Source organism: Argentina anserina, chromosome 4, assembly GCF_933775445.1.
Source record: "Argentina anserina chromosome 4, drPotAnse1.1, whole genome shotgun sequence".
Classification (NCBI taxonomy): domain Eukaryota; kingdom Viridiplantae; phylum Streptophyta; class Magnoliopsida; order Rosales; family Rosaceae; genus Argentina; species Argentina anserina.
In genome coordinates this window covers 7,138,237-7,165,370 of record NC_065875.1, presented here as the reverse complement: position 1 = coordinate 7,165,370, position 27,134 = coordinate 7,138,237, and the positions used below count along the sequence as shown (strand labels likewise).

Genomic DNA, 27,134 nt, shown 5'->3' with positions numbered 1-27,134 from the left:
TTTGACCAATGCATGTTAGCTATTGCAGTGTTTGTGGTTACCCGCCTCACACCACTGCCTAGTGTTCATACCAGCTATGCCGTTTTACGGTGTATGAACACTACCGGATAAGGGTGATGCCTGGTAGGTTTTTTGTTGAAACCTATTCGTTGTTTTCAGAGTTAGCCCCAGGTTACCCAAGAGTTTCTTTTGCAGCGGCTCTGGTAAAGGGCGCAATGCCACAGAGAAAAAAACTGGGGATGTATGATAACATCCCGGATGAGGAAGTTATCCGGGTGCTAAAGCAGGAAGTCAGTGTGGTGCAGAGTGAGGATATTGATCCGACGACCGGAAAGGGGATTGTGCCACCGCCGAAATAACAAGATGAGGCTGGGTTCTTCCGGACTATTCTTCTCCGGGAGGAGTATGGCGTACTTCCGGTCGAGGTGACTATATATTGGGGAGCTACTCCTACTGGGGAGTCCTTGGAAGCCCTGATTATTGTCGAGGAGGAAGAGGAGAGAGTGGAGGTTGAGGAGCCGAACAAGGAGGTTGATCTGGAGGAGGAAGAAAGACGAGAATATATTCTTGTGGAGGTGTGGGGGAGGACCAGGAGGAGGCGCTAGAGGAAGGGGGAGTGTTCCAGGAAGAGGTAGTGATGGAGGTGGCCACTCTGGGGCGAGGTCCCGATGCGACGATTGTGGTGGATTGACGAGGCAGAGGGGGCGGTTGATGAGATGCGTAGCATGGCCAAGAAGAGCCGGGAGTCATTATCCGCCAATGATTCGGAACTAGCACGCCTGGAAGAGGAGATGGTGAAAAAGTAGAAGGAAATGGCAGCATTGGTGGCCGAAAACGAAAAACTGCGGAAGTTAGAGGCCTCTGTACGACAGTGGGCGGACGAATGAGTGAAGAAGAAGGAGATTGAGCTAGTGGAGAAATATAAGGTGGATGTAGCCAAGCTGGAGAGGGACTACAATGATGAGGTGGATGGAATGAAGTCTCAGCTAGAGCTTCCCGCAGATAGGATGTTGCAGACCCGGTTGGGGGAGGAGCAGCGAAGCATGCAGATCAAATGGGACGCCCGAGAGAGGGATTTTCACAGGAGACTGAAGGCAGAGAGAGAAGACGCCGTGATTGCTTACCGGCAGTCCCCTGAGTTTGAGTGGGCGAGGAGGAAGGCTTTTCACCAAGGAGTGGCCCTCGGGCGCGACAAGTTTTATAAGATTGGGGTGGAGCTGGGCTTTGTTGATGCAGTCAAAGGACAACTTTACCTTGACGAGGTAGTGGCTCGGGGGGAGGAGAAGAAGAAGCCCTAAGACCGAGCATCCAGCTTTGGCTCTAGGTCTAGCCGTAACCTGCCCATGCTGCTGCCTAGGAGCGTCTCCTAGGATAGTGCCCTTACAACGGGGCGAGGGCATGGCTTGCTCAAGCTTCAACACTGTCACCATCTGCAACCACCAGAGCAGGGGGTCAATGGGGAATAGCTGGTCCACTTGTGCGGCTGAAGATGGCGGCGGGGCGGGGAATTAGGTGAGAAAGGAGCAGGGGTGTTTAGCTAGCTAGGGATATTGACGGAGTTAGAGGGGGAACACTTGATTTTTTTATTTTTTTTATTTTAACTAATTTCGGTTTGACCGGGTAATTTAATGAACAATCTGTTTGTTTATTTTGTCACTGTTATTCCTTTTGGTTTGGTCCCATAGTTGCATTCCAAGTGGTGATCGATTTACCAGAGATTGAAATTATGGTTGTCTCGGTTCCGGGGCGAAAAATTAACGAACTTGGCAATAAGTTAGGAAAAAATAAACTTGGCGGACAATGTTATTCAAAATGTTAATAATTGACTACGTCCATAAGATAAATAGTATAATGATGATCACATTGGAGAAAATAAACTTGGTGAATAACAAACTTGGCATATTCCCATCCAGACAATTATTATTTGAGGAAGAGATGGAGGTGCTGGGCATCCAAGGATTGGGGAGGTCGTGGCCATTAGTGTCCCGGAAATAAAACATGACCGGCCTAGCACAACTGACAATCTCGAAAGGGTCTTCACACTTGGGCATGAGTCACAGTAGTTTGGGGATGACCGTTTCATGACCCAATCACCTGTGGCGAAATTCTGCGGCAGTATCTTTATGTTGTAATGTCTGGCAATGCGATACTTATTGTTTACGTTTTAGAGGTGTGCCCCTTCCCGGTGTTCCTCTAGAAAATCCATGTTAAGCTAGAGACCGGTTGTGTTTGTGTCTGGGGTTCTAGGCAGCGACTCGCTCCATGGGAACCTCCGTCTCCACTGGAATCACCGCTTCTATTCCAAAGGCCAAGAGAAATGGAAATTTTCCGGTTGCCTCCGTGGGACTGGTCCGGAATGCCCATAAGACCTCAGGAAGTTTCTTGGCCCACAAACCTGTGGCAGAGTCCAGCCGCTTCTTCAAATTCCGCTTGATGAATTAGTTAATGGCGTCTTCGTGACTGTTGGACTAGGAATGTGTCGGGGAAGCATATAAGATGGTGGTGCCATTTTCCTAGGCAAATTGGCGAAACATGTCATAATTGAACTGCAGACCATTGTCTGTGATAAATGCCTGGAGAACGCCGAAACGGCAATAGATGGAGCGCCATAGGAAACTTATCACCTTGTCCGTAGTAATTTTGGCCATGGGCTCGGATTCAATCCACTTGGTGTGGTAGTCGACCGCGACGATGGCGTACCGGAATTGCTCTAAGGCGGTTGGTAATTCCCCAATCAGATCTAGTCCCCACTGAAATGAACCGGAGAAACAATGATGGAGATGGGGACAGAAGGCTTGTTGTTATAGTTGGTGTATTGATGACATTTCATGCACGAACTGACTATAACCTTTGAATCTGCTTCCATGGTGGGATAGTAGTATCCGGTCCGGAGTGTCTTGAAGGCCAGGTTTCTTGCTCCGGCATGATTGCCGCAGACGCCAATATTTAACCCTATAAGGCACTTAAGCTGGGGGAATGACTGTCATCTCCGGAAGAGGCGGCTGTCTTGGTTCATTAGCTCGATTACTCGACATCAATATTTAACCATGTAAGCATCGTAAGTATTATAAAGTAAGAGGGTATCGTAGGATCGGAATCAAAACATAAAATAAAACCTAAACTATTATATATATGTGATCAACAAACCAACACATAAGCAATCACCAAACAAATCATGTAAGAACAAAGCTATCGAAATCTATTCTCAATCATGTTTATGCCGTAAGTATCAAGGTTCATCTTAAGTTCGATCATGCATCAAGTTCCTACTTGGTTCCTAATACATGGATATATTCGAGCTTAACTAATTGTCTTGCAACGAAATCTTACATACCAATTCATCATGCAATTATGTATCACATAGAGAAATCAACATGTTAAAGCATTTATCCAATGTCAAACTTAAGAAAATAATCGGTGAGATAACAAAGAACAATTAATCCACTACTTGTATCATAATCGTTACTAGCTTTGAATGATTAACATATGCAACATCAACTACTTATTTTAATCATACATGCAATATAAGAACACACCGAAAATTAATCAAGAACATGAACAAGAACTCACGGTATAAAACCTAACTGAATAGAAATCGAAAACTTCATATCATTACACAATTCGAAAGTCACAACTATCTCATAGACAAGATCGGATTAAACTTTAACAAAACAAAAACAGAAATCATCCAAGAACAAGAACATAGAAAACCGAAATAAAACATGAAGATCATAGAGTTACACTTTGAAATATTCCTACGGGGTTTATTCCAAGCAACGAAGATCCTAGGCTACTTGCTTCTGATCCAAAGGATGAAAAAGAATGAATTTCGGTTTTTAGGTTTCTTGGTGGATGAATGACTGATTCGGCAGAGCTTGTGCTTGTGTGCAAGGTTGATGATGCTTGATTGGTGAGGCTGCCTCTATATATAGGAGTTAAAAACATAGTCTTGCCGTCCCTTGTAGGAGATATAATTGGATTGGGAAGCTAAAATCTTCTTTAATATGGACTTTGATTCATGTACTCCAAATCCAACTCGATGTAGGAAACCAAATCCAATTGGGAAACACATAGGCTGCACGGCATCTCTCCTTCTTCAACTAGGAATAGCTAGGCCGGCCTATTCTCTCCTCAACCGACTCGGACATGACTTTCTTGTCTCACTAGGAATGCATCACAGCATCACTACTCCTTGTCCAAATAGGATTTGTCTTTCCTGAAAAGAATTCGACGATTAAGGAATAAGAAAGAATAAAAATAGGAAAGTAGAATCCTAGTCGAGTAAGGAATCCCAGCTCAATAAAGAGTTCTAACACTTGGCACAATTTCATCATTAAATCACTCAAAATCGGCATAGCTCTACTAAAACTCACAATGACAAATATGAACCTAAAACAACTAAATAAGAAGTAACAAAGTATAAGAATATGACATATAAACATTAAGAACGTCACACTTTGTGCTTCTATCAACAACCCCACACTTAAACTTTGCTAATCTCTTAGCAAACACTAAAAAACAAATCAAAACATAAAACAAAGACCAAAACAACTAAAACTAACGACACAACCTATAATGCATTCAACATTTTATCTCAAAGATCTTCAAACTCATAGCATCAAGAATAACACTCAATCGAAAAAGATATGATGAATTCAATGGTTAATAAACACGAGATTTCGTTTAACAAGTAAGACATGGAAGAAACATAGGTGATATTAAGCTCGACATGTTCAAAACAAGTTCAAATTCAACTCACAAAGGATATGCTCTCCAAATCTTTTCTCTCAAGAACATGGCATACGCTTAAAAGATTTTCACACACAAGAGTCATAAACACATAGTGAAATCGAAAACCTCATGAAAGATACCAATTATATGCACAAATGAACCCAAACTATATGCTTACTCATGAAACAAACTCCACAGATCAAGAACTACTCATTTTAAGAATCATGCAGATCTTTAGAAAATGGTAGGCTTATGCTCGGCATGGATATATTTTTCAGGCAAAAGGAATCACAAAGGTCATCCTCAAGACTTAGCAGAGTAAAACATCTACCTTATGTCGCCATACCCCATAAAACAAGGGCCAAATATCATCATGTTGGACCCATTCTTCACTATAAACATTATGAAAACGAATAAAAGCTAAAGTATAACATTATTGAGCCTTCAACAAATACATCACAACTACAAATTCACATGCACAAGTGACATGCCGTGACATCTCTTCATTCAATCTTTTTTTTTTCAAGCCGTGTATCATGTCTCTCTTTCTTCTTCTTTTCACACGGCATCAGTCATTTCATTTTCTTTTTCATACTCTTTTCACGGCATACTTACATACATTAGCATAACCCCACACTTGAATCAATCATCACTCCATATTAACACCAAGAATCGGCTCTGCCAAGCCTCAAAGGCAAGGTAGAGATATAACTATACTAAGCAAGGATATCACATGTTGGTAATGAAAGAAAAGGCTTAACGTAGGCTCAAAAGGTTAAAACTAAGGTGTCCCAAGCAGGGCTCATATAGGGATATAAGGCTTTTTGGCATGAAGTGGTGGAAATCCTAAAAAGATCCAACAATCATTTTCAAAATCAGAGTATATTATGATAAAAGTTTCGAAAGTTTTACAAAGTAAGTTCTAGCATTCTCTAGTTCATTGCAATTCTATGCCATATGAATTGATCAACATAGATGTAATGAGGTTATAATGCCAAGAAACGATAGAATAAACTCTCCAAAGAAAGGCACATATATGGCTCGAAACTCACATATGTTACATGAATTCAAACAAGTAAGGAACATGCTCATTCTGTACCTAAACATGAACCTAAAAAAACTAAATAAGAAGTAACAAAACATAAGAATAAGGCATATAAACATTAAGAACGTCACACTTTATGCTCCTTTCACTGGTCCATATAGAGAGCGAACTTGTGCCGCAGACGTCTGGCCTCGGATGTTTCCTCGGGCAAGGTCCCCCTTTGTTAAATACTCAATGAAAGGGTCCATCCATGATGTTGGCTGAAGCTGTTTAACTACAAATATCTCAGAGTAAAGCTTCGAGATGTTGGGCTTTTCCAAGGTTTCAACAAGGACGTATGGAGGAATGGAGCTGGGGTCTGATGTGGCTAACCGCGCCAATGCATCCGCCCTAGAATTCTTGGCCCGGGGTATCAGGTTGAGCTTGAAGGAGTCAAACTTCTGGAGCAATGACCCGGCGAAATTTTGATAGGAGACAAGATGTGGATGGTTGGAGAGATAATTCCCGATGACTTGATTAACCACTAACTGTGAGTCACTGAAAACGTAGACATTTGCCGCTCCTAGCTCGCAAAACAGCTGGATCCTGGCAATTAGGACCTCATATTCAGTGGTATTGTTGGATGTCAAGAAGCCAAATCGTATGACATATGGATATTCGTTGTAGCATCCTTAAAATTTGAACAGTAAAAATTCAAAATTTAAGGATGCTAACACTTTAAAATAATCTCAATATAATTGAAATTACAATACATCTGTTGAATATTGATTGAGTTCAAACAAACAACTCAGTTACAACTTGATTCCAAACTCACTGTTTACATTAACTAAATAAATACAGTTGTAGGATTCCACTTGAGCTTCACCAAAACTAAAAGAATTGAAATCAAAACAGCATACTGCTGACAGCTACTCGACTCTCCAACTGCAACTACGTACTACATGCAACACTGCCTCCTGCATCATTAATTGGTACACCGGGATTGCTAACACAAACCCGGTCAGCCTCAAAGCTAGTATGAGTAAACTAAAATTGAATATTCCACAGTAAATTAACAACAATAATAGCACGCCCACCACACATAAAACATCCTATCCAACTCAACTCAAGGTCCAACTCATACGGCTAAACAAGAAAACAATTAGTGAATCATGCAGGAAAGCATAGTTCAGGAATTCACGTATCAGAAGAAGAAAAGCACAGAAGAAATATGTGTGATTCTCGCATAATAGCATAGTTCAGAAAACCACTTAAACATACAATAAAATACAAAAGATAAGTAGACAATAACAATCACAAGCAGTAAAAGAAACACCACTCCACAACTACGACAACCACTTCCCACACAAAAAACTCTATTCCTGAGGTTACGACAACCCAAAGTCACTCCCCAGAACAGACCAACGACCAATCCACTCACTCCAATCTATAGTTGAGGTTACGGCAACTCGAAGTCACTCTCTAGTATAGACAACACTCACACAACACACACAAAGCTATTCTTGAGGTTACGGTAACCCGAAGTCACTCCCCAGAACAAACATCCCATTTGACATAACACTCATGCTAAAACAACATGAACAACGTAACACAACCCAACTCAACACAATTCCACACAACTCAACCCAACACCACTTCACTCACACCAGAAAGAACATATATACGAGAAAACAAATAGTGAATCCTGCATGACAGCGTAGTTCAAGAATTCACATCACAAGAAATAAGATAAGATAAGTGTAATCCATGCAATAAGTTTAGTTCAAGAGATTACATAGCACATAAGAACAATTAGTGATTCATGCAGAATAACGTAGTTCAAGAAATCACTTAACATACAGACAAATCTAAGAAATAAGAAACCCGAATCCTACATTACAACATTTAACATAGTCCTTAACCATTAACCATTTTCAAACCATATCAATAAAATATCGTTTTACTTACCCATGAACTATTGTCGATCAAGTCCATATATTTTGAAAACAAACATATTTTAACAAGATTTAGTTGGTTAATGGTCCTGGACTATGTTAACATCCTTATTGCCACAAATAATAAATAATATAAATCAATACACCTTTGACATGGCCCTCCTATCCAACAACTTTTCAAACCATTTTATTAAAATTCGAGTTTTACTTACCCTTAGACCGTTGACGATCAAGTCCATGTATTTTCAAAACATTTATATTTTTAGAATGATTTTAAGGTTGATGGATCAAAACCACGCTAACATGCACATCATTACTAACATCACAAAATCTCACAACAATGTCAAACATCCACAAACAATTCCATTTTCCCCCCTTGGGCCGCACCAATGCAAATGACACTCTCATTCATTTTGCAAAAAAACAAAAAAAAAACGCTACTTAAGGCAAAACACTATCACTCACCACATGCCAATTTGACGAAACCACAGAAGCACAACATCAATACTACCGGAAGGTACATTGTATTCTCGTCCGGCCAAACAACCAAACAACACTTCAACTATACAATTATTGCATCCTCAAACCTCCAATTTACCGAGAGATACATTTTATTACCTCTCGGTCTCATCCTCCACAATCAATATAATCCAACGAATTGCACAATAACGTAACCATATATGTTCAATGATAATATATGCATATCATTTTTACCATTTATATATACATATATCTATCACCAATATATTTACAATCTCGAAATAAATAAAGGCAAATATTAAACTTAAATAACAAGCATGAGTAACTTTGTCACATCCAAGGGTGACGTTGAAAAAGGTGAGGTTTACTCACCTTAATTGAGATCACTCACTTGCTTCCATGAACCTATGCGACATAAACATCACTTAGTAACCAAAACTAAACCATTGTACTTTGACTAATAAACTCTCTCTTACAAGAATTTGTGTTAGTCAAAAACTAAAGGAAACCACTCAACCCTTTCCAAGTTCACTTGGTTTACCAAAAATCTCAACACCCATCCAACTACGCAAACTTCACACAAAAAACAACCTCTCGGCCTCTCACCCAAACTTTAAAAGAATCCCCAAACTCACTGCCAAACACAGTGGCAACTACCACCGGCCACCGCTTCCTCCAATCTCTCAACAACAACACAAAACACAATAAGAATCCAACGTCAGACAACAAATAACATTCAACGAATTCATCTAACATAAGCACATAACCTATGTAGACACTCGTATCGACGATAAACATGACCCAACACACCGCCACATGCCGCTGACAGTGGCGGCACCGCCACTAATTCTGGTGACCACCAATGATCAGCAAACTACACCACCAGAACCTAAAAAATATTTCCAACAACCTAGTTGACCACAAAGTCTAAAACAAAGCATAAAACCTCTAATTTCTGAATTTCCAAAAAACCACAAATCAAGAAACCTTAGAATTTAAATTTCTTGGTTCGAGTTCTTACCCTTCGATTTAGCTCAATTACTTTGGAGGGGTTGTCGATAATGTTGAGGCAAAGAGATTAAGACTGGTGGCATACCCTAATCTCATCGGAGCTTGTCGGAAAATCGAAGAACACAAACCGGGTCACAGTTGAGTTTCAGGGTCGACTTTCAGGCTTCGATGCGTGCAAACCGGCGTGCTACTCAATGATCCACCACCACAGGGAGGCGCGCAAGGGGGAGACGAAGCGATATGGGCTGGCCCCGTCACCGAAAACCGCCGGAGTCGGCCGGAAAAGTCGGGTCGGGTTGGCCGGGTCTGGGTTGGGTCAGACGAAGATATTTGTTTCTGAAGGAGAGAGAGGCGCGAGAAAAAGAGAGGAAAAAAATGGATTAGGCTGAAATGATATTTGTGAGGTTAGTATTTCTCTCACTTTGCTTTTTATACTATTTCCAAATCAAAAACCAAACTTTCGTTACTAACAACTTCTACATACGACATCTGATTAAAGCTTGTCGTGTGTCTACAAATTCGTATTGACGAACTCTATGATTTTCGTGAAGAAGTTTACTGAAACGAGCGATGGATTAAAAGTGAACTCATTGGTCTAATGAATTTAATCACTTAACACACTTTTCGTTTTCGAAACTGAATTTGTACTTTGAACAAAGGCTATTTAAAGACGTAGAACAAAATTATAACCACTTTATTCATTCCATTAAACTCCGAGAATTACAAGAAATGGAAATGAATAATTGGGTTATTACACTCGTTCCCTTCTGGACGCCGAGTTATTGACCTCGGTGGTGGTCTCTACCGGGCCCCCTCCCGGTGGAATAAATACAACTATGAAATCTGATGCTACTTGTCCCTTTTGCACTGTTATCAAATTCTCCAAGCTCGATGGTCTATTTTACCAACCGGCCCGAGGTCTCTAGTTTTTTGTGGACTTGTCGGAGTGGCTGATTTGTTAGAACATGGATAGTGTGGGCCTGAAAGTATTGCAAAGCCGTCGTGCTGCGGTGATCAAAGCCAGGGTGAGTTTCTCGATCTCTGGATATCTGGTCTCGGCGTCGTTCAATCCCTTGCCGCTAAAGTATACCGGGAGCTCCTTGCTATCCTCCCGGCAGACTAGGGTGCTATTGGACGGAAATTAATGCAACTTAGAAAATTTTATACAGAATAATTTTTTTCTAAGCAAATTTATTGGTTATGTCTATTACAAAAATTCAAAGTCATAAGAAAAAAAAATCATGAGATCATATGAATAAACTTGGGCATAAATATGTTAGGTTGTAGGAAAATGAATCGGTAAAAAAAAGACGAAAAAAAAAAAAGTGAAGAATGAACGTCTTTAAATACAATGATAAAGTTCATGAAAATCTTTGGTCTAAAGGCTAGACAATTTTTGGATTATGGTGTGTATAATTAACACTACAAAATTTATGAGATTTCATGAGTTTATAATTTCATAAGTATGAATGATATTTTGAATACCTATAGAATTTTATTCATTTTTAAAAGTCTGGATTAAATACCCCCAGAATTTCATGGATTCCATAATGATTTTTAAAATCATAATTGAATACACCTAGACTTGTATTGATAATTAAAAGTCTATAGTAAATACACTTAAACTTTTAAATTTCATAAATTTCTTTAAAACTCTCACTAATTCCATATACAATATACTTATTTTTTATATAGCAGCAGAGATAATGAAATCGATTAATCGGTTGTCAAGCTCAGGGTTCCAAAAACAAAAGAAAAAAGAAAAAAAAACTTGGATCGGAAGTCGAGTCATTCACTCATTTGTGCCCACTCTACTCACACTGTCCTTGCCGCCAAACACTCTCAACACTCTCTCGCTCTGTCTGGCTTCAATGGAGGTCCATCAAGTAAACCCTAAATCTTCTCTCTCTCTCTCTCTCTCTCTCTCTCTCTCTCATTCTCTTCTTCTCGTTGAGTATTATTTCTGTAAATTGCACACTCCACTCCAATCTCGCTGCCTTCGTTAATGTTCGTATAGGTTCCCAGAAATTTCAAGAGGAACAAGTAAAGCCTTATAGGCTTTCAATTTTAACCTAATTTGTTCACTCAAACTCAAGCTTCAATTGTTAGTTTCATACTGCTCCCCAATTTGATATAATAGTTTTGTAGGTTAAATTATGAACGGATGGTCTATAGCATGGTAAAGTAGTTCGGTTTCGGTTATCGTATGGTAGAGTACACCTGTGAAATGTATAAAAATGTGAGTTTTGAGCTAGGATGAGAATACTTGGATGCATTCCTATAGCAACGATTTGTTTTCGAATTCCAATCATATATCGAATGTATTTTTAACTGCTAATTTTGTGTGTAAGCAGAGTGAAACTTAATTTTTTTTAGGGAAAAGATGTTACCAAGTACTATGTGAATGTGTGTTACCTTGTTAGTTCAGTTATTGGTAGTGCGGGACTGTTTGGTGTACTTTTTAATGTCTTGCAATCGTGTTTTTGACATTCTGTTGTGGTGATTGAATCATTTGTTATCCACCTGATCGATACTTTTTAATGCCTGCAGCCCTCGTCATCTGATGAGTTGGATAAGGAGTGCTCAATTCTACTTGAGCTAGCGGAAAGTGACCCTCTTTTTAACAAAAAGAAGGTAAGGATATATGGGATCATTTACAATGTTTTTTGTATCAGTGGTGATTTATAGGATGTCATAGTAGCTCTTGATGCTACCTAATTATAGAATTGTGAGAATGGAAGAAATAATATGATAGAGGACCGATCTTTGTTGTGTGAACCATAGTGTGATACAATGACTTATTTGTACTAATGTAGGGTAGCATCAAATAAATATAAGAAATGTCAAATTAAATCCTACTGATTTCATCTTTAATTCTTGTCAGTTAGGTAGTATAAATAAAAAGAGCACCAATTGTCCATAATGTTATTACTAACTTTAATAGGTGTTGCTGTTAATAGTTTTTAGTTAATACTAGTCCTTTTCTAGTGGTTAGGCATATGCTTCTGCTTTATTTAAGCTTCTTTTAGGGTATGTGCACAATCTTTTTGTTTATTTTTTTTTCATTTATTGCGCGGCAGAAACTGCTACAAGATAACAGATTTAATCCGAAGGAACGAGTATGCGTAAACAGGTCATCAGATCCTAATTGGCTCAGTACCTCCTTGACACTAATGCTTCGGATAGCACGGATCATAAAACTTGACGAGGTAACTTTTTAGACTTTAAAAAAAAAAAAAATTATCTAGTGCGCCTCACTTGAGCCAAAGAATAATAGTATATATTGAACGCCAATTACATAGATTACTGTTGAACAAATCAGAACTCATTGCTTCATGATATATGAGTCCTGAAAATATGATCGATCTCCTGCCAAATGTTTCGGCTTTGTCCATGTTAAAATTCTGTGAGCTTCCTGAATTTGTTAGGCACATGTGGTGAAAATTGACGTTAATACTGCCTTGGAGACTTGACTGAACTGTATAATAGTTGAACAATGTCCTAAATGGGTTGCAGGTAGAGCTTTATTTTGGGGGAGAAGAACAGATGGACTCATATAGTCCCAGGAATGAGCTGGAAAACCCTCAATTCTATTCTTCAGCTTGTGGAAAGTTCAATCTCTGATGCATGTGAAATGCAAAAGGATATCCTGCAAGAATTACGTGATAGTACTGTTGATAAGATTTGTCAGTTTGCTGAAGAAACAGTTTGAAGACTACAATTGTAGAAGGCCAGAACTCTGATAAAGAAAAGCAATTGCTGCAATGGGGTGAAACCTATGGTGTCAAGACAAGGTTGCAGATAGCTTGTAAGTTTTATCGGGTTCTTTTCTTCCCACTTTTGATGCAATTTCTGATTTTTTTTTCAATTTCTTTTCACTTATACGTATGGGATTAATCAAAACATCAAACATTGAAAGAGAAAGGAACCCAAATGAAAAATAGGAAAATCCTTGTATAAGTTGACTGAATCATATATTAATTTATATTATTTTCTGTATCTCATTCGTCATAATAGATGTTGAAGGGGCTGATAGAGGAGCTAGAGCTAGAGAAGATCTAAAAGTTGGAGATACTGCTTTGGAGATCCCGACATCGTTAATAATTTCTGAGGAGCTTGTCCAGAAAACTGACATGGTATGTTTTATCTCACGGAAAACCTGAATGTTGCTTGAATCGTTAATAGCTAGTAGTAAATAAATTATGTGGTCAGATAAGAACCTTTCCAGAAAGTATGGGGAAGCAGAGACCAGGCTAAATTACTCACCCAACTTACTTGTCTGGCATAGTTTGGTGGATATAAATCCAAGGAGAAATATGTGCATCTAATGCCTGAAGTAGGAGACATAAGTATTACACACCAGGTCGGGTTTGGTGTGTAATACATATGTAGCCTGCAATGACCCTGGGGGTTTAGTCACTTCAAAGAACTGTGGTCTATTCGGCAGATGCCATTTCCCGTCATACTAATTGAGTTTATGGTGGGTCTAATCTAACACTTAAAACTCCTTTCTGAAGCTTTTTTCTGTATTAAATGAAGGGAAAACGAAAGCTCATTGAGACTTTGAAATTGGTCTCATTTCTGTATGTTTTGGTATGTAATGTTCTTGAAAAATCTCTGTTGGGTAGATAAATACTTACCCCATGGTCTTATTGTGATGGTGTCATGATGGGGGATTAATAAAGGCATAGCATATGACCAACTAGCAAGGGTTTGAATGCAGTGGGATAACTAAGATACTTAGGAACATGTGGAATAACTTAGAAATTTGGACTGGGATACTGTTTAATATTATTATCATTATTTTTAATTGAACTGTAAATTAAATTTTTTATTTTTCCAAAATTTGAGGTGTGCTACAGCCCACCGGAGCCCATGTGTAGTTACGGCATTCAGACCAACAAAACTAATCCACCAGTTTATTTTTTATTATTATCATTACTACTAATGTTACTACTATTATTCTATTGACCTTTTATTTACTTATTTTTATGCAGTATCAGATATTAGAGAAGCTGGACAACATTGCCTCTGAGACTATGTTGTTGTTGTGGGGCATGAAGGAGAGGCACAATACTGATTCACAATACAAGATCTACTTTGACACACTGCCAGAGGATTTTCATACTGGTACTCAGAGTTCTTGTGACTTTCTCTACCGAACACGTTAAATGTTAGTTTACTGCAACTCCAATTGTTATCCAAACTGAAGCTGTACTTGGCTTCTAACTTCCATTTTATGAATATGATGTATCTTGATTGGATAGAAACAATTTGATGTCAGGAAGATATGGACCTAGCATAAAGGTTTAAAAGTTTTCAAATTCTGTAAAGTTGTTTTGATTTAAGCTGCCCAATATTTAGTGACTCAGGTAAACTCTGGAAATTAGTACATTATAGGAGAACTAGGCAAGTTAGCCATCTGTATTTCTTTATCGCAGATATACCCACATGTAGATTCTGCAACCAATACCATGAAATTCCGTCTGTCAAAACCTTGCAGTGCTGGACAAGAATGTTGCCTTAGCTACGGAAACCTCTCCACTTCTCATCTAGTTACCTTTTATGGCTTCTTACCACAAGCATACAACCCTTATGATGTGATTCCACTTGGTGAGTTTATTGCTCTTTCATATTGCAGTCATGCACATATGACAAATAATCAAGCAGCACTCAAACACATACTGAATACCATTCGGTATGTCATCGATTCTCTTATCCCATACTTTATGTTGTTATGGTTGAGTTTAAAATTATTACCCTCACTGCTGACAAACATAGGTGGTTGGATTACTAACACCAACTGTCATAAAGTTTTGCCCAATATGCTCTTTCTAAATTGGTTTTCGCATTCCAATATTTATTCTTATACTGATTGAAAATAATCTTGTGATCAGGGTAATGACTTTGTGTGTTGACGACCTTTTTTGGTTGAAAGTAAAAAAGTATTCATATCCAACAAATTAGTGCAATATGATACGTGTTGTCACGCTCATGACTTATTCTTTATCGCAGATATACCCACATGTAGATTCTGCAACCAATACCATGAAATTCCGTCTGTCAAAACCTTGCAGTGCTGGACAAGAATGTTGCCTTAGCTACGGAAACCTCTCCACTTCTCATCTAGTTACCTTTTATGGCTTCTTACCACAAGCATACAACCCTTATGATGTGATTCCACTTGGTGAGTTTATTGCTCTTTCACATTGCAGTCATGCACATATGACAAATAATCAAGCAGCACTCAAACACATACTGAATACCATTCGGTATGTCATCGATTCTCTTATCTCATACTTTATGTTGTTATGGTTGAGTTTAAAATTATTACCCTCACTGCTGACAAACATAGGTGGTTGGATTACTAACACCAACTGTCATAAAGTTTTTCCCAATATGCTCTTTCTAAATTGGTTTCCGCATTCCAATATTTATTCTTATACTGATTGAAAATAATCTTGTGATCAGGGTAATGACTTTGTGTGTTGACGACCTTGTTTGGTTGAAAGTAAAAAAGTATTCATATCCAACAAAGCAACATGATACGTGTTGTCACGCCCATGACTTATTCTTTATCGCAGATATACCCACATGTAGATTCTGCAACCAATACCATAAAATTCCGTCTGTCAAAACCTTGCAGTGCTGGACAAGAATGTTGCCTTAGCTACGGAAACCTCTCCACTTCTCATCTAGTTACCTTTTATGGCTTCTTACCACAAGCATACAACCCTTATGATGTGATTCCACTTGGTGAGTTTATTGCTCTTTCACATTGCAGTCATGCACATATGACAAATAATCAAGCAGCACTCAAACACATACTGAATACTATTATTTCACACTATATTATTGTTTAAACTTTGCTGTGGATTGTGCTGCAGATATTTATTAATACTTTTCTATTCCAGATATTGGTTGTGCCAAAGATGATTCTACTGAAGATGGCTCGACATCTGAATGGACAAATCACATGGTGCGAGGTACTTGGTTCTCAAATAACTGGAATATTTTCTATTACGGCCTGACCTCCCCTTTTTGGACTGCCTAAGGAGAGCTCGGAGTCCCATGCTGCTGACCAAGAGCCTTGTAATTTTCTGTCCTATTATTTCTATGAATGTAGTTAACGTAATGTTCATTTTCTCATTTCATTATGAATGGCTTTATTATTCTGGTGTTGGTGAACTCTTGTTTTTGTTTTTTCAATTGACAACAATTTTCTTTTTTCATTGGTCTTTTGTCTTTAAGGATAAAAATTGTTGTTGTTGTTGTTTTTTTTTTTATATCTTAGGCAGCTTCAGTTTGAAATTTCAACCCTTCTTCGGCTTTAATGTTAATCCAGAGATATTAAATATTTTCATTATTTTACAGCTGCCAGAAAACTTGAAGAATGAAATTGAAATCCTCGAAGATCGTCTCGCAATCTTCAATGACATGATGGATAGCCCTGGTGATGCAGACCTTGATGACAGGTACAAAGTTTCCCTACATGTATAATTGTATATCAATGGAAGCAGCTTAAACATTCCATTATTGAAGATGTAATATTTATGTTCCTTATTTGCAGAAAAAACACTAATTGGGATGTAAAGCTGGCAGTGGACTTCAAATTTCTACAAAGAGGTATTGTATCTTCGATTTTAACGTCATGTCATAAAGGTCTCGATTTGGTGAAACACGAACTGTCTAAAATGCATGTCTGAGGGCCTGAGGGTGCTCTTAGTTGGAGCAGTGGTTCAACGAAACTATATGTTAAGCATTTTAGCATAGAATAGAACTTTTAGAGGGCACAATTTGATTCCTGTGGAGTATATACCAAACTAGTGATCACCACAAGGTATATCTACTTGTGAAACGTCTTTGTTTTTCCTCCTTGTATGTTGCGAGCCGCATGAGCATAGAATAGTTCATTAGTGATGAAAATTCCATTCCTAAAGCGACTTAAGCTGCCTTTTTTTATTATAATGTCGAAGTCTACACATTTCGCATTTTCAAATGGCCATTAAAAACGTGAGGCATGCCTTTTGCCTCAATGTGGACTTTCTAGTGAATTTTTAATTATCGTAGGGAGGATGATGATTTTGTTAAATAGAATAGAAATGAGATAATTGCTACCATTTGACTTTGAGCCATGAATTGGATTAATAAACTAACTCAAATATTAAGTGGATTACTAATATCTTTACCAAAATTGATCTCTATTCCGTAACATAATGTTCTTGGAGTTTGCTCAAGGTTGGATTAGTGCAACATCATTGATTTTGTGGCACCTTGGTGGAGATGGCTGTAGTAGTTCCATTTTGTATTTTTGTACCGTATGATGTTAAGATGAATTCAATGATTGCTCCTTCGAAAATTAAAATGGAATTTGTTGATTAGCTTATGCCAATAGAAAAACAGCTGATGTCTTTACATGTGAAGGCCAAGAAAAAAGAAAAGAAATACATCCCTCATGCAATGCCCCATTTTCGCAATGAAACTAGGCATCTATTTGGTGCGTATAATTGTCGGCTTTTACTGACCTAAATATTTTAAGTTCATTTGTTATCTAAATCTGGTCACACCAAATCCTAGTATATGTTACATTCTACCAGGACACCAGAACCAACTCTACACAAAGATGATTCTAACAATTGTCATTAGTTGACTGCAACATTACCCTTATTCTTATATTGTAATACATTCACACACGATGTGTTAGTGATTAGGAACACACTAGGGTGGTATCTTAGAACTGAAAATCACTAGCCGTATTGAATTATCTGAAATTTCAGTCAAATCAAACTTGCGTTAATTGTGCCATTTTTTCTTTCTAATTCTTTTTGATAAATACTTCCGGACAATCTTGAGATAAACTAAAGTCTAACAATCGCTCATCACAAATGGATACTCGACTTTTAAACCCCGAATTATGAAGCTAGTAAATAAACCCAATAAGCTAGTCTAAAAAGATCGAAAAATCAAAGCTTGCAAATAATTTTTTTTCTCCAAAAAATAACATAACCCTATTATGGAGATCACTTGGATTACATTATCACTTCAGTTCCACGCTGTGACTCGAGCATTTACCTACAAATAGGATTTGGTACTGATCGAGCCATCTAGGTACTCTTTTTCACTTCTAGACCGAATAGCCGGACAACATGCATCTGTCAATAACAATTGAGATTTCTAATTCATTTTGGGATACAGACCAATAAGGTCAATTTCTGGAGTATGTAGGTCGATAGAAAGATATTTTAGCCAAATAAAGTTAAATCGGAGGTTATGACTTGTTATAAGAATGATGTTACATGTTTCTTCTCTAGCATTTATATGATGATGATCATCATCATTTCCATTATAATTGCACCCAATATACATCCACAGTTTTCATTAAGAATGACATTTTCCATCATGACCACTTAAAAACATGTTAATCTTGGAAACTAATTGGGCAGTTCCATGTGCAGTTGTGCACCCTCCATTGAAATGATTCTTCCACCTACTTTTATTTGGTGAAGCATCTTCAACCTAGCTTTTTTTATTACTATCATTTTAAATAAAACATAAGATAATTATTTTAATTATTAAGATGAAAAGTGGGTGAGGGAAATGGAAAGTTTAGCTAATTGTTCTAAACAAAGAAACCAACTAAACTAATTGGGGCTTTGAATACTGTCATTACAGAGATGCAGTTGCGATAGTCTTTAGTGGTGGTTCGTAAGGTTAGAAACATAAGTTCAAATAAAATAAACATAATTTATTTTCTTTGAAAAAAGAAAATCTATTATAATAACCCCGGAGGGATATATCAGTGATGTAAAAATGCCCTACTCGTTTATGTACCTAAAAGCCAATTATAAGAATGGTCACCAGAACTACCAAAAAGATTTCACTATGGCTATGAGAGTTTCGAATCAATCAGAGCTCACAAACGGCCCTTAGAGACACTTGTTCTCTCGGCATCAGTAGTCTTCAGTCGAAGTTTCTTCCAAAACTCGGCAGGTGATCTCTGATTGTTGCATAACTTGAGAAATAGTCTTATAAAGGTGAGATACTGAATAAGGTTTCAGAACCAATTGTTTCAGGTAGGGGTTTCAGGGGCGTTGGAGGTGGCCTCTCGAGCTCGGAACTTGGAAGCCAGTGGGGAATCCTTCACTAGCTACTAGCTAGAGGTGACAATGCAAGCAGGGGTGGCCACCGAGGACTCCAAGAGCATCACCAACATTCCTTATAACACAAAGTATTGTTAATCCGTTAATGTGCTTTGACAAGTATTTCCATAAAAATTATGGATTGGAAGATAGGAAGGTATAAGAAAATGTGACTCATCACCCATTAATAATTAGTAGATGTCTAGCTGGATAAATACCCCCAATGAAAAACACAACATAAATACCAATACATTGACCGTGTTCAAGTAGGCCTCCCCATTCCGCCACCTACCTTTGCTTTTTTGCCAACAGCCGACGTTTTCTCGTCTCTCCAATTCCACCCAACCCCCCACCTCCTCTCCTCCAATAGAAAACTACATACAGTTCCCCACTTCTCAAAGCAAAAGCCTTTCCAAACCCAAATTCGTGTTCTGTTCGCAACTTGTCTTCTTGTCTGCCGTAGCCGATTGCGTCTGTTTTATATTTGTGTGTTCCTAAAAATAGAAGAAAAACACACAGCGCAGCGATATGGAGTGAGAAAGTTTAAAGACGACGTTGCCTTGCACTTCTCCTTTGCTTTCTTCTTTGCTTCTTCTTAGCAACGAAGAGAAGTGAGGGCAGGAAAGGCCTCAACAGGAAGAACCCATCTCGTACTAGTAGAAGTTTACACGTTTCTCCGAGAAAGTTTGAAGCTTTTTTTTTTTGTTGGGTTTTAGGCTTGGAGGCAAGTATTGGTTTTGGTTGAGAAAGTTTGGTGTTTTTTTTTTTTGGATTTGGTGAAGATGTTGGTGGCCAACAGTTTCGATCTTTGGAAGAAAGATGTGTTCTTTCCTGCAGCTGAGGAGGTGCAAGAATCAGCTGACATGTATGTTGCTTTGCTTTTAGCAGTTTTGAACTTTTGATTAGTTTCTTTGTTTTGTTTGGAGTTTGTTGGTGGGTGTTATCTGGTTCTGGGTTTGTGGGATTTTCTGAAGTGAATATGATACTGTTGTTTTAGGACAAGCAGTTTTCTTTTATTTGTTTGGAGATTTTAATTGCATGATTGTGCTGCTGGATTTGAGTATCAGTTCATTGTAGGGGCGTGTGAGGTTACCTGAATTTGTTTATCAAGTTCTTATGATGCCGCTGATATTGATTTTAGGATTAAGTTCAACTTCTAGGCACTTCTCTGAAGTGTTGTCTTATGGCGCTCAACAAGTGATAATATTTACAGTCTACAAGGTTTTGCCTGTTTTGTTTTCATATCATATGCGTATGTATGCTGTGCTTTAGCTCATTAGTTGCTGCACACCTGTCTGGATTTGAAAAATTAAGAAAGGAAAATATCGGATCCACACTGTTTCCACAAATAGGGAATGGTCAATCCAAATTCCAAAGTCAATTTCACGCACCATCATGAAAATTTGAGTAACTCTATAATAAGTAGTCACATAACCTGTATTCAGCCAATTAATGATCCCAAGGATTGGGCAGTAGTTTTTTGTTGAAGTTTGTGCAACAGTCAAAGGGAGCCTACTCTCAACTTCTTTTTTCTGCCGAGTATTGTTTGAGTAACATTGTTACTGTCTAGGATGTGTGGAACTGGGCTGAACTAGATGTAATTGTTTAAATGTTTTTATTTTTTGGTTTGTAGAATGGAATCCACGTATAGAGCATGGGCTCGAGCGAGGAGAGAAAGTGTAGCACCGGAAGATTTGGATGAACTCTGTAGGGAGTTGCAAACAGCTTTAGGCACTGCCAAATGGCAGGTAGGTTTCATCTATTTCTTTCGCTCTCTTTTAGTTCAATGATTTGAAAATTTAATGCTGTTTAAGTGATCAGTACTACTCATTTGGTTGCTAAGAATGTTGATCAAGGAAATTTTTTATAGCGACTTAAATCATGTTTTCTATTAGTTTGATCTTTGGAAGGTCAACGAGTCATATCTGCTTGAACATTGTAAGATGGGGATCTAAAGATATCTTCAGTGCCACTCTATATGCATAATTGAAGCCTGTCATAGGGTTTTTGACTCCCAGTAGTTTAATCGAATATTTAGATTGATGTTCTGTACTTTCTGTTCTTTTGCTGTCCGTAATTATGTGTTGCTGATTTGTAAATATTCTTTCAGTTGGAAGAGTTTGAGAAGGCTGTCAGGTTGAGCTATCGCCAGCATGGTGATGATCATACAACAGCCAGACATAGACAATTTATTTCTGCCATTGAAAATCAGATCTCCCATGTTGAAACAGCATTAAGTGTATCGTTTAGTGCGGAAGGAAAGAAGCACCTTCGCTGGGTACAGCTAGATGAAGAAGAATGCGAAGACTTAGCTGCATTTCTCTCTGGGACATCTCATTGTCCTCCAAGTGCCAAAAAAGAATATGTAGCACATGAACTATCTGGGATAACCTCTGAGGAAAAGCCTATAAGAAGAAAAGATCTGGATGTGAAATCTAATGCTGCCAATTCTGACAATTTTATTGAATTAAAGGGTGTTACAGAGACTGTTATTAACATTAAGGATCCGAATTTTACCGTGGATCTAAATGGAAAAGAAATGCCAGGATCAAGGGATGAAATAATTTATCATGTTGATCGAACAACTAATACAAGGAAAACATGGAGCTCAAATTGTGAATTAAGGATTATTGTACCTGATGAAGCTGAGCAGAGAACTCAGTTAATCCCAAGCTTTGGGGACACGCCCAAAGAGAAAGGGTCCAAACTTGTCTTTTGGAGAAGATGTGGAGAACTGCATCAAGCAAAGGGAGCAGTTAATTTGTTCAAAAATGTCAGTGTTTTGAACTATTTGTAAAGCCCAAGTTCATTGTAAATTTGATCTGAAGTTTTGTGAGGAGAAAGAAAGTAACAAGAATGGATTCTGATTCTTTCATTTGCTCTACTTTATCTCAGTTGATTAAATATGACCATGAAGCTCCAAAAGTAATTCCTGTTTTTTTTTTCTTCTGTAGCTGTTTGGCAGGGTTGGTGTATCTCAAAAGCAGTCACAAAGTCCACAGAAGCGATGGCATGGTCCATTACGCTTACAATATGGTCGTTCTGTTCAAGTCACGCTGGCTGTAATGCTCACTTTCTTCCTGCTTGGTAAGCTATCAGTCTGCTTGAACTTGAAGCATTGCAATACCATACTGTATGGAAAACTGATTAGACTCTAAAATCATGGTCTCTGGAGCAACATGGCACAGTAGAATGAAGTAGTGTAAGATAACCTCTGTAGACTATCCTCAGGAAACATTTCTTGATCGTTTAATTTATCACAATTGTGTATAGAAAGAGTCCAAAAATGGAATATCATGCATAGCTTAGCCAATGAGAAAAAAAATTTGTGTAGTTTCGTTCTCATATCTTAGAAGTGATAAGAAATATATATGGGAAGTATCGTGCTTTTGTATGTGACTGGCTTTGTATTAACATCATGCGGCCTCATTTCACATATCAGTTTGTATTATGTATTACCAGTATACCACTGCAATTAAAACAGTTTACTACTGTCATCTTCAGTATCATTACTCAACCATAGAGGGTTTCTCTTTGCAGTACCATTTATGTTCTACTCAGGTTGAAATAAAGCATACAGAATGGACATGATCAGGATGGAGACTGAAAGGTATTTATATATATTTTTGAAATACATATTAGATAATTTTATAAATTTTTGTGAACAAAGTGAGGATCAGAATTGAGAATTTCGTAGTATGCCAAAAGAATAATAAAGAAATAATTGTTACTAGTTCTTAATAAATGCCTAGCTTTGAATATTATGCATAATAAGAGTTTCATTTAATATGATACACTTTTCCAGGTCTTAAAAAAATAACCCATGGTTGTTCTAGAATGCGTGTTAAGGATGATCTTCATTTATGAATTTCAGCCACCCTTTTAGTCTATTCTTTGTTGAAAAATTCTCTTCAAAATAATGATATCAGGGATGATAAGTCAAACTTCTTCTTTCAAATGAATCTTTAATCTTTTGTTATGTTTTTTTTTTTTGGAATAATCTTTTGTTATGTTGGAATGATATAGAGCTTAAAACAGTTATTTGAGGTTCCATGTAATTGTGCAGATATTGGAGCTGTGTCTGGGTGACGGCAGTCTTAAAAGGGAATGCTTGTAACTACCATCCTCCAGTTGTTTTGAGGGCACATTGAAATAGGCCAACCTACCACTTTCTAGTAATGTATATGAGTGAAAGAGACAACAGGAACAAGGTAGCAATCCTTTTATAATTTCAGATGCCCAGTAAATGTAAATTCATTTAGGGTTTAAACATAAGATGAATATTCAGTAGCGTAGACATTTCACACTTCCAATATGCTTCGAACATCATTGATGACATTGTTCTATACTAGCTGTCAACTGTGATATATAGTTAGGCACCTATGCACTATATGGTTTTTCTGGTGTCTTCTTTGGACCAATGCATGAAATACGTACAATAGTAAAGCAAACACGAAGCTATTCTCACAACTTGTTCATTCATTTTCTACCAACATTTTGGTGAAGGCCACTAAGGATGATGAAAGTACCTTGCACGACTTTTTTATTTTTTCTTTGTTTTTCTCATTTCTGTTCTTCACGATGTCCAAGGATTGGGACTGCTAATGCATTAATATAAGAGTTAGAAAAAGTACTGAAACATGTAAAACTTGCGTTACAAGGGATCTCATTCTGGCATCTGACTTTCAGTTTCAGTAAGTACTGAAACAGGTACATTGGTTTACAAGGGATCTCATTCTGGCATTAACTATCAGTTTGGCCTATGTTTAGAAATTCTACACTTTTCTCCACAATTGACAGCTCTTGGATAGTTCCTCATAAAGCTCTCCCTGTTAACAGTCATTAGAAAGCAATACAAAATAGTTAAGATGCTCATTGGATTAACGGTACCATTGCATGTTCCGGTTCTAATATATTTGATGCTCTGGATATTCCATAGTTCCATTCAGCTTCAGATATTGGTCACATTTTTATAATTTTGGCAAAAAAGTTGGTCAGATTTTGGCGTGTACAAGAACGGAATAGGAGTCCAGGTTGTATCCGCAATTGCTTGAACCAGTTGAACATAAGTTTACCCAACAAAAATGATATATAGAAAATTTATCTCCTAAGATAACTGCACAATTTTACTCATTTGCAAAGTTTTATTCATCGAACATATGAAATGTTTCATTCACTCACCCAGAACAGATAGGAAGAGTCTCTGGGCTCAGTAAATTCTTTGGACTGTAGGTATGAAGCGGATTAATTTATGTGCTTCAGAATTTTGACACAACCACAACAGATTAAGGCACTGCTAGTTAGTCGATCTACTTGTGCGTTATAGATAACCACTCCAACTTAGGTGCCATCCACCTTAGGGATTCCTCCAACTCCTTTACTTGTTCAGTTAAGGGAGCACTGATCTCCACTTCGAGAAGCCGGACACGAGGCAATGGCGGAGAACAGATGATGTTTCCTGGAATTATTTCAGCCTGAAACAGTAAAACACTTTCACAATATGGATCAAACGTTCACATAAAATAGATACATAAAAAAATTCATTTGGAAAAAGAAAGAAGCAATACATACAGTACATACCTGGTCATTTATAAGACGCAAATTCATCTTCTCGCAGGCATTGAAGTTTCCAATCAACCATTGTATTGGAAACGAAGTAAATAGGTGAGAATGGTACTTATGGACTATGATGGCCTCCTTTAGGTTTGGAGCATCTAGGAAAAAAGGCTCCATTTTCCATCCAAAATCGCAGAAGGCAAAGTGCTGCAGGCTTTGACTAACTACTTTGATAGACTCCTTGAGCGTGCAGTGATGTATAATCAAACTCTCGAGCAGTGAAAATCTCGAATTGAGTCCTTCAAACCATCCCTTAGCAAAGCTTGATCTAATGAACTCCAGACTCTTCAGTTTTCGACAAGAGGCAATGTTAAAGTTTTCAATGTTCATCTTCTCGAACCGGAAATTCTGACCAATGAGTTTGAAGGCTTCCAGGTTCGGTGCTTCCACCATCATCTTAATGTTGCAGCTGAAGATTTTCAAGGATTTGAGTGTCGAACTTTTAAGTACGACGTCCCATTTACCGCATGAGGCCAATGATAGAGTTTCAAGTGAAGGACAGCTCGAGATCAAGTGTGAGAAGACGAGGTTACTCATCAACTTCACTTTGTCGAGGGCTAAAGTTTTCAAACATGGAAGGCTGATAGGCGTGAAGTTGTCCTTAAGTGTCATATATTCCAACTTCAAAAGGGTCAATGATCTTGCACAATCGAAGACTGCCCAAGGAAAGATGTAGTGTCTGCATCTAGTTCCATGGATGGGAAACTGTATAAAGCTGATGTCCAACTCTCTCACATTTTTCTCCAGGGCAAAACTTATCCACTTGTTTATGATTTTTTCTCCTCCAAGGAAGGTCATTCGAAATCGGAGTTTTTCTATGGATGCCACTTTGTCACGACATTTCAAGCATCTTCTTAAGAATGCCATGAAAGTTTTCCGGCGAACTCGATCGCCATGCTCGTGTTGATGGTGATCATCCTCTTCGAAATTTAGTACGGTAATTGAAGACCAAAAGCTTGCCCACTCCTTGCAAATCAGGCTGCTCCGGGCAGCCAGTTTGGTGGACAGTAGACACATGATCATATTGATCACGAGGTCTGGTAAGACTTCTGTGATGCTTCTAGATTTCATTATTCTGGCCATTGAGTCCTTTCCGGAAACACAGTAAGAGCACTACAAATAAAATCACAGTGAGAAGAAGCTCTCAACAGCAATTATTCTTATGAAAACTGATAAGTACTTGTATTATTAATTCTCGTATTCAAAGACCAACTACTTATAGGCTATGTTTATTTCATGGAATTATATATTGTCTTGGGAACGGAAAGTGATTCCTTTCGTGAAAAAGAAGAACGAAGGGAAAATATCTCCCAACGCATGGGATTGTGGTTCCCTCCGCACACTCAATAGTATCACTTTGCCATATCATATTCAATTGGACCAAAGTAACCTTAAGTTTTGTCATAAATATATATATAAAAATTAAATCTCATTTCTTTTCATTCGGTAAACCAAGGATTTGGCTTTTCTACTTAGGATTTTTTTTTGTGCTTGGATTTTCTTGAATACTCTACAACCTTTAGATTGAGTAAGAATGATGCAAACAATGCAACACAATAATTATAGCATTCGTATTCAATCCAAAGGATATCGATATAAAGATCCAAGCAAATCCAAGCACGAAAAATCCAAGCAGAGAAGCGGGATCTGTGAACCAAATGAGGTTATAGAAAATTAGCACAATCTTTTTATGTGAAGATATTCCCACCATCAACCTTAATTATTAAAATGACTACCAAGAAGAGATTCATCCACCAAGAAATCTAGTACAATTTCAAAATTAAAATTATTTAAAGATTAACTAATGAAAACGAAATGACAAATTAACACTAGCACTTGAGAAACAACAAAAAGTACGCCCATATCTCAATCCAAAACCAAATCTAAATCCAGTACACCAAAATAGAAAATCAAACTACAAAACCATCACACATGTAAGAAAAATTATCATATCTAATCCTCTAAAGAACCACTACATCAAATCACTAACATCAATAGCCACAGTTATACTCTAACAACGGTTTTATCTTATAATTATATCTAGAGATTTGTAAAGTATCATCGTAATTTGTTTTCGCCTTCCATTAATTCTATAGCATAATATACAAATCCAAACGAGAATAACCACAAATACCTCTCGAGGAGATGATGACAAATACTTGAGGCTGCAAATCCAAA

At 37.8% G+C, this 27,134-nt stretch overlaps 2 protein-coding genes across 2 annotated transcripts; both read left to right on the top strand.

Moving 5' to 3' along the window:
• Window positions 1-11,003: 11,003 nt before the first annotated feature.
• LOC126792107 (uncharacterized) lies at window positions 11,004-17,264 on the top strand. The gene is given in 13 exon segments (XM_050518596.1): window positions 11,004-11,087; window positions 11,752-11,835; window positions 12,282-12,410; window positions 12,718-12,780; window positions 12,782-12,899; window positions 12,902-13,009; window positions 13,219-13,337; window positions 14,199-14,331; window positions 15,233-15,388; window positions 16,116-16,238; window positions 16,241-16,293; window positions 16,576-16,676; window positions 16,772-17,264. Coding segments are annotated over 13 exon segments (1,338 nt in total). The 5' UTR covers window positions 11,004-11,072; the 3' UTR covers window positions 16,908-17,264.
• Window positions 17,265-19,635: 2,371 nt separating this feature from the next.
• Window positions 19,636-23,730, top strand: LOC126792815 (uncharacterized). The gene is made up of 6 exons (XM_050519293.1): window positions 19,636-20,205; window positions 20,974-21,088; window positions 21,451-22,113; window positions 22,295-22,427; window positions 22,881-22,950; window positions 23,407-23,730. The coding sequence occupies exons 1-5, from the start codon at window positions 20,123-20,125 to the stop codon at window positions 22,904-22,906; spliced, it is 1,020 nt and encodes a 339-aa protein (XP_050375250.1). The 5' UTR covers window positions 19,636-20,122; the 3' UTR covers window positions 22,907-22,950; window positions 23,407-23,730.
• Window positions 23,731-27,134: the final 3,404 nt, after the last annotated feature.

Coding starts and splice junctions, on each gene's coding strand:
- LOC126792815 (XM_050519293.1), top strand. CDS start 20,123: ATGTTGGTGGCCAACAGTTTCGATCTTTGGAAGAAAGATGTGTTCTTT. Junction 20,206..20,973: donor GTGCAAGAATCAGCTGACAT/GTATGTTGCTTT, acceptor TTTGGTTTGTAG/AATGGAATCCACGTATAGAG. Junction 22,428..22,880: donor GCTCACTTTCTTCCTGCTTG/GTAAGCTATCAG, acceptor TTCTCTTTGCAG/TACCATTTATGTTCTACTCA.